General features: G+C 30.0%; 1 protein-coding gene across 1 annotated transcript; it reads left to right on the top strand.

Annotated features, from left to right (window-relative positions):
- The first annotated feature begins 5,428 nt into the window (after nucleotides 1-5,428).
- LOC140963118 (inositol oxygenase 2-like) lies at nucleotides 5,429-7,247 on the top strand. The gene is made up of 7 exons (XM_073422357.1): nucleotides 5,429-5,641; nucleotides 5,719-5,831; nucleotides 6,099-6,221; nucleotides 6,309-6,378; nucleotides 6,473-6,551; nucleotides 6,873-6,954; nucleotides 7,056-7,247. The coding sequence occupies exons 1-7, from the start codon at nucleotides 5,431-5,433 to the stop codon at nucleotides 7,080-7,082; spliced, it is 705 nt and encodes a 234-aa protein (XP_073278458.1). The 5' UTR covers nucleotides 5,429-5,430; the 3' UTR covers nucleotides 7,083-7,247.
- The last annotated feature ends 4,554 nt before the right edge of the window (nucleotides 7,248-11,801 follow it).

The raw sequence follows: 11,801 nt of genomic DNA, 5'->3' as shown, positions 1-11,801 counted from the left end.
GACTTATCCTCTCGATGAATGATAACCACTTGGAAAGTCCGAGGGAGGGTTGTTCGGTATAATCATCATATGACTACCCATCTGCATGTTTGGACATCTCTATGCCCTTACCAAGAAACGCAGTACACAACATCACATATGCTAGTCTCGAGCTCAAGCGACCTTTATCCATGTTTTAGGCGGCTGAATCGACTAAGAACGAATTTAGTTCATACAGTGTTTACAAACGAGTTTCAACATCGAATTACGATTCATTTGTATTAAAGTATAATCAAGGTCTTTATCTATGTTTGATAACATGAGTATACAGATAAAGAAATAACAAACCATGAAATAATGAATTATATTAAAATAAAGATTGTTAATCACAATTGAGTCAATAAAATCTCTAGCCAACAGTTGACATGCAGGACATCTACTCTAACAGATACTGTTATTTCCGGAAGAACTTTCTGGGCCTCTAGACTCAGTAGTTTTCATCAATGCAGGTAAAGAAGACTGATGTGGTGCTGGCTGGCGAGTTTTGGCTATTCAGGATGGAGTGCACTTATTCGAGTCATTCTATTTTTCCACAAGACTGATTCTCTTAATTGATTGGTTAGACACGAGTAATCTTTTTATGTTAAAGCTTTATTGAATTTTAGTTGATCAAACTTTGAGTATGTATTGATGAGCATGATTTGTTTTTGTCTATCGATGACGAGACGCTATATTCAAATCAGTGAAGACGATTGCTTTTCAAGTATGTTGCTGAAATTTATGAAAAAATTTATGTGTAAAGAGTGCAAGGTTTTGACCATTATATTTAAAAAATTCACGCATTTTTACGAAAAATCTAGGACGTTTCAACTTGATATCAAAGAATAATCCTGAAGAATAAGTGCTCACCTCCATTCCGCAGCAAAACTCGCTCAGCTTCACATTAGTTTTGTAAGTTTTAAGTTTAATGTTTAAATGATCTTTTCATGTCTATTCAAGGCCATCATTTGTAATTTTCAAGATTTTCAAAGCTACATACGAATTTCTTCTTTTTACAATTTGAAATTTCAAATACATGTAATGATTATGATTGTTGATATTTATGCAAATAACTCCATTAGTATAATCATTCCAAATATATATTACTCAATTGTATCTTATAAATAGGGATTTTGGTTCAGAAATATGATAATTTATTTTGAGTTATTTTCTGAATTCTCTTTTTCCTTATATATCCTATAAAATTGTAAATCCCGTTAGTTATATAAACTACACTAGACAACAGACTTGCTTGAGAAAGTGTTGGCAAGGGATATCGAGTTCTACCATAATCGGAGTTGAATAATTATATTATTTTGTTTCGTGTATTTGGGAGATTTTTTTTAACCTTTGTCAACTATTTTTTTAAGAAAATGACATCGAGTGAATTTGAAATGCATTTGAGGAGGTCATTTTCTTAAAATAGTTGACCAAAGTTATTTTACAAATTTTCTCAATGTATTTGTCATATTTTTTTGGGGGGATATTATTAATATTTGTGCATACTATTTTTATATTAGGTGATATTATATTTTTATTTTAATAAATTGTATTTTTATGTCTATAATTTTTTTAGTCAAGTTTGATTATGAGTTTTGTTTGGCGATAACATTTGTCTTTTTTTCAACAAAATTTATAGTATTTATTTTTCGTTGTATCGTTCATTTTATTTCTCGAGGGCGATGACTGATAAGTCTTGACTGGAGGGGTTGATGCTTAGTATATAGTATAAAATGTAAATATTAATAATTGTAATTCAAAATAGTGTCTTTCAGCATGAGTTATGTTCTTTTACATTCGTTTTTTTTTTATATAAGTACTATTGTTAAAAAATAGAAATTAAATTTGTAAAATTTAAAATCATATTAAAATTTTCTGATGATTTTTAATAAATTTGTAAATTTTTTTTTAAAAAATAAATTACATAATCTAATAATTCACCAATAAAATGAAACCTAACTACTGAAAGAAACATAAATTATTTTTAGACTTGGGTTGAGTAATTATGTAACTGGATTATGCATTTAAAATAATAAAACCAAAATATCTTAAATAATTGGTTGCATTAATTTAACCAAACAACGTTCATATGTAGTTCGCCAAGTATTCACTAAATTAAATAAGCTATTTCCGTACTTTTCTTCCGTCAAATTTTCAAATAATACAAGATCTAACTTGGGGTCATCTCTCTTAATACATACGTGCATATGGTGTAAACGAACCGAGTCGAGTTAAATATGATAAAAATTTGAAGGTTCGAATTGTCGGCTAATGTGAATGATGGTAGGGCAGATATTAATGGTGTTGGTTGACAAACACAACAAAATATTCAACAATTGTTTGCTTAGAAGTTATATAAATAAAGCTCTCCTTCCCTCGTTCAATCCATCCCTTCATCGAGTTTTCTCTCATCTTATAGCATCTGAGTGCTTTGTTCTATAATATTTGTGAGGTGTTTTGTTCTCCTGTATTAAGAGAGTGTGTGAACTCTTTGGAATTGGAAACACTGTGAGTGAGTTGTACACCATAAGATATTATAGTGGAATTTTTTTTTATCTTCTCATGATTTTTACTCTAATAATTTTATAATTTTTCCACGTAAATCTCGGTATCCAATTTATTCTTTATTTTCATATTTATTATTTTAAATTAACGCACGTGAGACCAACACGAATTCGGTTCGAATGAATTCTACTCGAGTTCGAGCTTGATTTGAAATTCAAAAATCTTGATTTTTTTTGCTCGAATTCAGTTCGAATTAAAATTCGAGTTCGACTTGAAAGATTCGAACATGTTTGCAAACTATTACTTGAAAATAAGTCTTCGAAAGCCTCGATATTTATTTATATAACACATAATCATATTTTATTAATAAAATATTAAATATCGCGAGTGCCTCGTGAACAACCAAACAAAATAATTTAGGCTCGAATTAGGCTTGAAAAAAATCCTAATATGTTCAAATTCAACTCAAATACAGATAAAATATTTTTCTAATCAACTTGAAAAACTCACGATGCAGCTGGATTCTCACTCCAATACGTGCATAAAAAAAAAAAATTGTCATCATAATCATAATAAAATAATATTATCTTTAATCGCAACAGAATTGAAGTGATTCCCGTGAAGTTTTCGTCTCCCAAGAACTTGAAAGTTTCAAAGAAAGCATTTCAGGATATTTTCAGTAACCTTCTTGCAACATCGTCAATAATTTACAATTAGTTACTTGTCTCGATGCACAACATTAATTAAAAATGTGAAAGATTCTCATCTTTTCAAAAGGACTTCGAGATTATTGAAAAACGGAAACGATTTTGAAAGATTATCTTACAAAAAACTCTAACACCATCTTACAAATCATTGAAGAGACGAATGTTTAATCCGACTCGACTTAATAATTATATTTCAGTACAGATATTAACTTGATCGATCAGTTTTACGAATATAAATATGTGATATCATTTCATAAGAGCCTACTCCTTATTTGTCTAAGTATTTTACTATGTGTTTATAATTATTATAACAAATTCTAAAGTAATTAACACAATGTTTGGCTTTTTCTAGAAAAAAATTGCAACTTGGTTTTAATTTATATAATTAATTAAATAAATTGTTACCTTGACTTTTTGTCTTTAAATATACATGAAAATAGGGCAACATCATCAATATATATTTATTATTTTTATTTTAAATATAAATCACGGCACGCTATAATTTCGATAAAGATAACAATCAAGTACACGTTAGTCTGACTCACCCCGATTATCCCCCACGCATAAACTAGCGCGTGAGCCACATTTCCGACGTTCCACGCCATCTGTGGTCCACACGCGTAGCCTGTTAGGTTGGTCAAATGTGACGTCATACCTTTCGGGGGATACCTATATATATCAGACTAACTTTCTCTGATATTCGAGTTGAGGACTTGAAACCTTAAAATTGTCAATCAAGGACAGTTTTTTATCCCACTATAAATATCCCTATTTTTCTCCGAAACCTACACCCACCCACCCTTTTGCATCAACCAACTATATATACATATACATATAGTATCCTCATATTTGTCGATTTTCGCTGGTTGGACTCTATCTCTTTGAGACGATGACGATTCTAATCGAGCATCCTCCCCTTGGTACACATTTTATAAGAACATTTATTTCACTTTTTCGACGATGGACGTGTGATTCGGTCGTTAATTTATTTTTTTGTTTTGAATTCTGATAATAGATTTCGACGCCGACGATGAGAAAGTCCGATGTGATGATATGAATGATCTCGTGTTGGATGGAGGGTTTGTGATGCCGAAATTGGAATTCGAAGCACCCGACATCAACTCTTTTGGCAATTCGTTCAGGTCGTTTTCTTTGTTTTTATGCTCGATCCAAATTTAATGTTCTAAATAATTCGTATTTTTTTTTATTTTTTTAAAATTATTTAAGAAAAAAGGTGTTGAATAAACTCACAAATCAGACTGTATCTATTTGGAGTTGGGTTCATAAAAATTCTTTTCAAATTTGGGGGTATATTATCTGTGTCTATCATCTAGTGTCGAGAATATATTTATAGGATAATTTTTTTTATTAAGTTCGAGACACTTAAAATAATTAATTTTTATTTTATGGTTTGTTTTTTTATAAACAAAAAATATTAGTTTTCTCAAATTACAAAATATCTCATTTTTTGTTTAATAAAATAAATTATTAAACTTATTTTAATAAATTTACATCTTATCTATCTACTCTATCTTAATAAAAAATTATTTTATCTTTATCTATATTTTAAAATTTTAAATTAAATAATCACATCATTTATGACATAAAAATTTATTTTAATAAATTTACATCTTATCTATCTACTATATCTCAATAAAATATCTTTTATTTTTTTTTATCTATATTTTAAAATTTTAAATTAAATAATCCCAACATAAAAATTTATTATTTAAAAAGTATTTAAAAATAATTTTTTTAATATATATGCACGCGATATATATACAAGGAGATTAGGTGGGACCTGGATGATGGATAAGTTTTTGATGATACGATCATAATTATAGAACAATTCGTATATTCTGTTTCATAATAACGTGGGCCATTGAGCCACTTGTGTGCATCAACTATTCTTTAATTTTTAAAATATATTTGGGAAAAAAATTGTGAAAAGAAAAGTAAATTTTGCATTCGTATCTCCTATATTTTTGTGGACAAAAACTTGTGTGAGACGATCTCACGGATCGTATTTTGTGAGACGTATCTCTTATTTGGGCCATCCATGAAAAAGTTTTACTATTTAGGTTAAGAGTATTACTTTTTATTGTGAATATCGATAGGGTTGACCCGTCCCACAGATAAAGATTCGTCAGATCGTCTCACAAGAGAAATGAATTTAAAAAAACCCGAAATTAATATTNAAATGCAGGTGAAGAAAATGAGAGAAGAATATAGGAAACTTGACAAACTAGAGATGAGCATATGGGAATGTTGTGAGCTTCTTAACGACGTGGTGGACGATAGCGATCCCGATTTGGACGAGCCCCAAATCGAGCATCTGCTGCAAACTGCCGAGGCGATCAGGAAAGATTACCCGGACGACGACTGGTTGCACTTGACCGCCCTCATTTATGGTAATCAATCTATAAGCATGTATGACTAACTTCTATGAATATAGAATTTGAATGGTTGTGACCAACACATTTTTCAGATCTTGGAAAAGTGCTGCTTCTTCCTAGATTTGGACCGCTGCCTCAATGGGCTGTTGTTGGTGACACATTCCCTCTTGGCTGTTCCTTTGATGAATCCATTGTACATCATAAGGTACATTGCGTGGGTCTTGTCTAATTTCGACCCGATTCTCTACGATCCGCCTAAATGGCTTGTTAGATGTCACTTATATAGATAATACCCTCATTCATTCTGTACGTGACATTTGTGTTGAGTGATGAATCATGACCACTCATTCATATATCATTGTTGAATGAGTGACGCATGCATGAACAAAACATTGCATAAATTATAGTTGAATCAATTTTTGGATTCTACTTTTATTAGTTAATTAACTCGATTTGATTTGATTTGATGCAGTATTTCAAGACTAATCCTGACCTTGAGAACCCTTCTTACAACACTAAAAATGGAATTTACGAAGAGGGTTGCGGATTAGAGAACGTCTTGATGTCGTTTGGGCACGACGATTATATGTATTTGGTAATTGCGGTCGGAAAATTTATGAAATCATCGTACAAATTTATAATTTCGCGTAATATGATTTTATTTTTATTTTATATTTTTTAGGTGGCTAAGGAAAATGGAACCACTCTACCTTCGGCTGCATTGTTCGTCATCCGATACCATTCATTTTATCGTAATAATTACTGCATCTTTCTTTTTATGTAACGACAATAAAAATTTAAAATGTGTTGGTTTCTAATTTGATTTATTGGCATGGATGGTTGCAGCCTTGCACAGAGCTGGAGCATACACACACTTGATGAATGAGGAGGATAAAGAGAACCTAAAATGGCTACATATTTTTAAGTAAGTTTTTTTTTTTGGGAAAATAAAAGTGTTATTTTTAGTTGTTATTATACAAAAGCTCCTATCAAACCGTCTTATATGTCAATTTTGTGAAACGAATTTTCAACTCGACTCGATCCATACAAATATTTTTAAAATTTTTTTTTTGTAAATATGGACTGGATCAACCTGTCTGTCGGATTTAGATCATCTCACATGAGACTCACTCTATTATTATATATGTGAGATTTTCTCACAGAAGACTCGGTCTATTATTATTATTAGATATATAAGTTGGTGTAATTGGATTTTTTTTTCAATATTTATTTGATAAAATTGCAGCAAGTATGACTTGTACAGTAAGAGCAAAGTTCGAGTTGATGTCGAAAAAGTGAAACCATACTACCTCTCCCTCATTGAGAAGGTAAACGAAATTTTTTTGGAAATTAAATTATAATTATGAACTTTGATTTTTATTCTCTCCTTGAGGTTATAATTTAATTCAAATCCCCATATTTATTGCAGTATTTTCCAGCGAAGCTTCGATGGTAAATTCATTGGCAAGAGCAACTGGATTATATATATATATATTTTTTATTGCAAGAGTAGGATTTTATGTAAATAGATTTCGTGAAAGAACATTTGTCGGGCCAGATCTCTTTTCCGGATTTGTAATTCTTTATTTTCGTAATGAATTTCGTTTTTTGTTTTGTTTTACATATACAAACAAGAATGGGTCTTATGTGAGACCGTCTCATGGATCTTAATGTGTGAGACGGGTCAACCCTATCCATATTCACAATAAAAAGTAATACTCTTAGCATAAAAAGTAATACTTTTTCATGGATGACCCAAATAAGAGATCCGTCTCACAAATACGACCTATGAGACCGTCTCACACAAGATTTTGCCTACAAACAATATACACGCATAAAATGGATTCACCATAGTGACAAGTGAAAGGAATGTTTCAAAAATTGATTGAAATTTACAGTTTACTTCATATGTATAAACGGTTGAGTTCATGTTAGCATAAACTAAGGCATAGTTTGGTACGCATGATAGGATAAACATGTGATATATAATATAAGGATAAATAAGATGTAAGATATTATAATTAATGTTTGGTATGATTTTAATAAGAGTGATTAAATTTATATATTTGATTGTAATGACAAAATTAACCTTGTAATAATAAATTTTATAATTTCAAAGTTCTTGCTTGAGTTCATATTTTTTATCTGTTCATGCGCCAATAGTGCTTGTATGATATTATTTTTACCTAATTTTATATATTATATGATATGATAATTGAGCCCTTAATTTTGTGAGTCAAGTCAAATATCAATTTTAAGGTTAATCGAGTGATACTAATAATTTTATTGAGATTTATAAAAATTATTTATATAATTATCTCGAATTCATTTATATAATTATCATATTATATAATATATAAAAATAAATAAAAATATTTATTTGATTTTAATTTCTACCTACTAGCATAGATTTATAAAAATCATTTATAAATTGAGGGTAATTAAGTCATTTGTAGTGTATTTTATCATTACATTAAAATTATCACACCTAATAGAAGAGACATTTTATCCTTCTAAAAAATTATTTATCAAGGGCTCATGATATTATCACGGGCTTTTTTAAAAGGTACCAAACATGGGATAAGAAGGATTATTTATTAATCCCTCTTTTATCTCATGTACCAAACTATATCTAAGGGTATAAAATCGATCAGGACATGTGGGGGTTCATAAAAATATATAGATGTTACATTGCCAAATTAAAAGTGGTGTGTGGACTCAGATTTCAACATATCGAATTACAGCAAAGCTAGCGATTTCAGCATAGCTATAAATTTAAGCACGAAGAAATACATACCATTTTTTAGTGGCTAATTTTCAGCAGCAACAATTGATTTTAAGTAGACCATTCTAACAGTCAGCAGTCATTCAAATTTTATTACTGGAAAATTAATTCGAAGTTATGACAGATCATGACAGATAAATGGGAGATTGATAGTCATATTTTGCCCTGTAAGTAACACTCGAATTTTTGAATCATTGTTAGACAAGTTTTTGATCAAATCACTCTAAAAATTTCGAGCAAGGAGCAGCCTAGTTTTTGAGCAGCAATTCTTTAGAGAAAACAAACAATTTTTAAATACTAACAGAAACTTTGTTAAGCATATTATTGTAAGTGAGTTTGCTGTTTCAACTTTTGTATTATGATTTAAAACCGACCAATGTTATGGATTTAAAATCTGATTAGTGAAATCTATATATTTGAATCACTGATGTTTATGAACAAATGGTGAGAATATATATATTCGGAACATATTGATTCTTGTTATTCATGATTCATGCGTTGCCCTTTAAATAATTAAAATATAATAGACTGATATCAGTTAGTCATTAAATTCATAATCTGTTCAATACATAATTTTTTATGCATGTTTATTCCTTAAATTAAGAATATTCTGTATATATATCTGATGCGACCGGGTAAAAATGAGTATGATATGCATGGGCAATTTCACAGGGTCAGATTATGAAAATGATGAGGCGCCAGAAGGATGTCCGACGTGACCACTTCGATGCTAAAGTCAGCAGGTGAATGAGGAAAAAACCATGTAGCTAAGAGAAATGCTGTATAAATGGTGTATATTCTAGAGAATAAATGACGTGAGAGATATATATGTGAATGAATGCCTTAATGTTTAAACAAACCTGATATTCAGTGCCCAATTACTAATTATGGCAAGATGGTTGCTCATATCTGTTTTTCTGACACGCCAAACTGTCCCTTTCGTCTTGTCAAATCCATGCGATTCTGATACTAATGATTACAAAGTAAGGTATCTCATACTTGTGCACTCGAGTGGGGTGCTATTATTGAGATAACATGGGTAGAGAACCATCACCCGGGAACTCGTCTGGAAGCCCGAGCTTCTAGTAACCTGGGGGATGATGTCTCGGGCATTTATTTGTCCGCCTATTATCGGATTGGCCCAATACTTCTCATAACATAATCCATGACCCGAGATCATCCAATACCCATGACCCGGGCATCCCGGAGGTATCACCAATATCTATACTATATTATTAAGTTTGAGACACTTATAATAACTAACTTTCGGTGTCATGGTATGTTTTAATACTTATATATATAGATTAATAAAGTATTAAAAATTTAATGCAAGTTACATGTAGCTTAGTGGATAAAGTCTTTGTTCCCTCAACTTTAAGTTGTAGGTTCAATTCCTATTTAGGCATTTTTTTCCTTTTTTCTATTTATTTTTTAATTCATATATCAAAATTGCAGTGTAGTCCCTCATTATTTTTTTTAATTACACTTTGATATCCATTTAAATATAAACCAAATGAATTGTAAAAAAAATATTGTACAAGCACACAACGCGTGCGTCAATGCACTAGTCCGTATTACTGTTATCTTGGATATTTCGTGAAAATGATTTAAATGCTGAGATGATGTTCTCATTTACTGAATGACAACAATAACACCTACCTACTCAAAACCCCTCTCAGATAAGAATAAAGTAGAGATCAAAGAAGATGAATAAGCCTAGTTATGAGACTGGTGAAGGAGACCCGAATAATTTTATAGTTAATATTTTATTATGTTAATCCAATGTGTTTATTAGACACTTCATAATTTATATTATATACTTTGTTTTACATTTTCACAACTGAAAAACAACATTCAAAGTTATATAATACAATGTATTTTGATATTGTGAATGAATATACTAATTTTTAAAATTTTGTATTTCTGACAATTGTTGTTTTCGAGTGCATAATTGAGAACAACGTTGATGTCAATACTCAGTTGTGGAATGTGACAATTAGATTGTTAGATGTAAAGTGAATTAATTACCCTTGTACTAGCATCTCTTCAACGTCATATGTTTCACTGGAATCGAAACACAAAATTTTATTATGGTAAGGTCAATATTATAAGACAAAATTAAACAGCATCACTCATTTCATGATAGTGTGTGTTTCATATATCGTTTATGTTGTCTTGATCTTAATGAATGGTCGTTCCAACAAATCCAAAGAACTACCATGGTGGATCGTTATTTGCATCATAAACAAATATCAAAACTATCGAGGTCACTCGATGAAAACACTTTGATACTCAAGTCATCGAATACCCAAAGAGAATGCAAATTATATTTAGAATCATAGAACTTAAACTTATTTATATATTTTTGGAGATGTTATAGGCTTGGCCCTATACGGACTTAGCTTTATTTTAATGGCCTTAATAAAGGGCTTCATAAAAAATAATTAAGAGAAGACTAGCCCCATTTTTTTAATTAGGTTATGTTACTTAGGTTATCTCCAATCCGTGCATTATTTTAGTGTAATTTTAACTTCAAAATAACACAATTTTGTACCAAATATAAAACTTATCCAATTCATCAATTCTAAAGTCAACTCTAAAAAAATATTCTTAAAATATTCCCTATTATTATATTTTTAACAGTTATATTATTTCACAAATTATTTAACTCTATATTAAATTTAAATATTATTAATAATAATTTAAAAAAATAAAATATTCTCTACATTTCTTTCAAATAATAAAATATAAATTTTAATTATTTATTAAAATAATTCTAATATTAATCTTTTTATTTATACATTTATCAAATAATCAAATAAATCTTAAAATTAATTTAAAACCATTAACTCTATTTTAACATTATTAACTTAATTTTAAAACTATTATCTATTTCTAAAGAAATGAAGAAAAGGGGTTGGGTCTGATATGAGAGAAGCAAAAGTGTTCCATTCTGCTTTTGAGTCACGTGGTAAAATATTTAGAAGCAATCTGTTTCCCTATTACCCCAAAGATTCGAAGTTTCTGTTTCTCTTTTCACATGTGGATTACAGAGACTGACGAGCCCCAAAGAACGCCACTTCCATCTTAATTAATTCACTAGTCTGACTAGTGTCGAGATTTTAGAGGTTTTTTCTATATCTCCTTTCGTATCAATTCATTTCTAAAGAAGAACCTCATAAATCGATCTGTCATAAAGTGGTCGAAAAAGTATATATTATAACAATCGTGTTTGGAGTATAAATGATAGTCCTTAATCCAGTGCAATAGTTAGATCTCGGTGTTCCGACCGACGATTAATTAGTATCATTCTATCATATCTCAAATCAATATATATGCTGATGAGATCGACTCTGTTAAGATTGGAACTTGAACCTAACTCAACCCCAA

The sequence above is a fragment of the Primulina huaijiensis genome, chromosome 17 (genome assembly GCF_012295235.1).
Source record: "Primulina huaijiensis isolate GDHJ02 chromosome 17, ASM1229523v2, whole genome shotgun sequence".
Taxonomy (NCBI): domain Eukaryota; kingdom Viridiplantae; phylum Streptophyta; class Magnoliopsida; order Lamiales; family Gesneriaceae; genus Primulina; species Primulina huaijiensis.
The sequence above is the reverse complement of the archived record's forward strand: the minus strand, read 5'-3'. Positions and strand labels throughout refer to the sequence as shown.

What these genes read in the sequence shown, in the direction of transcription:
- LOC140963118 (XM_073422357.1), top strand. Translation starts at nt 5,431, where the DNA reads ATGCAGGTGAAGAAAATGAGAGAAGAATATAGGAAACTTGACAAACTA. An exon ending in ACGACGATTATATGTATTTG is followed by an intron (nt 6,222 to 6,308) that starts GTAATTGCGGTC and finishes TATATTTTTTAG; the next exon opens with GTGGCTAAGGAAAATGGAAC. An exon ending in AAATGGCTACATATTTTTAA is followed by an intron (nt 6,552 to 6,872) that starts GTAAGTTTTTTT and finishes ATAAAATTGCAG; the next exon opens with CAAGTATGACTTGTACAGTA.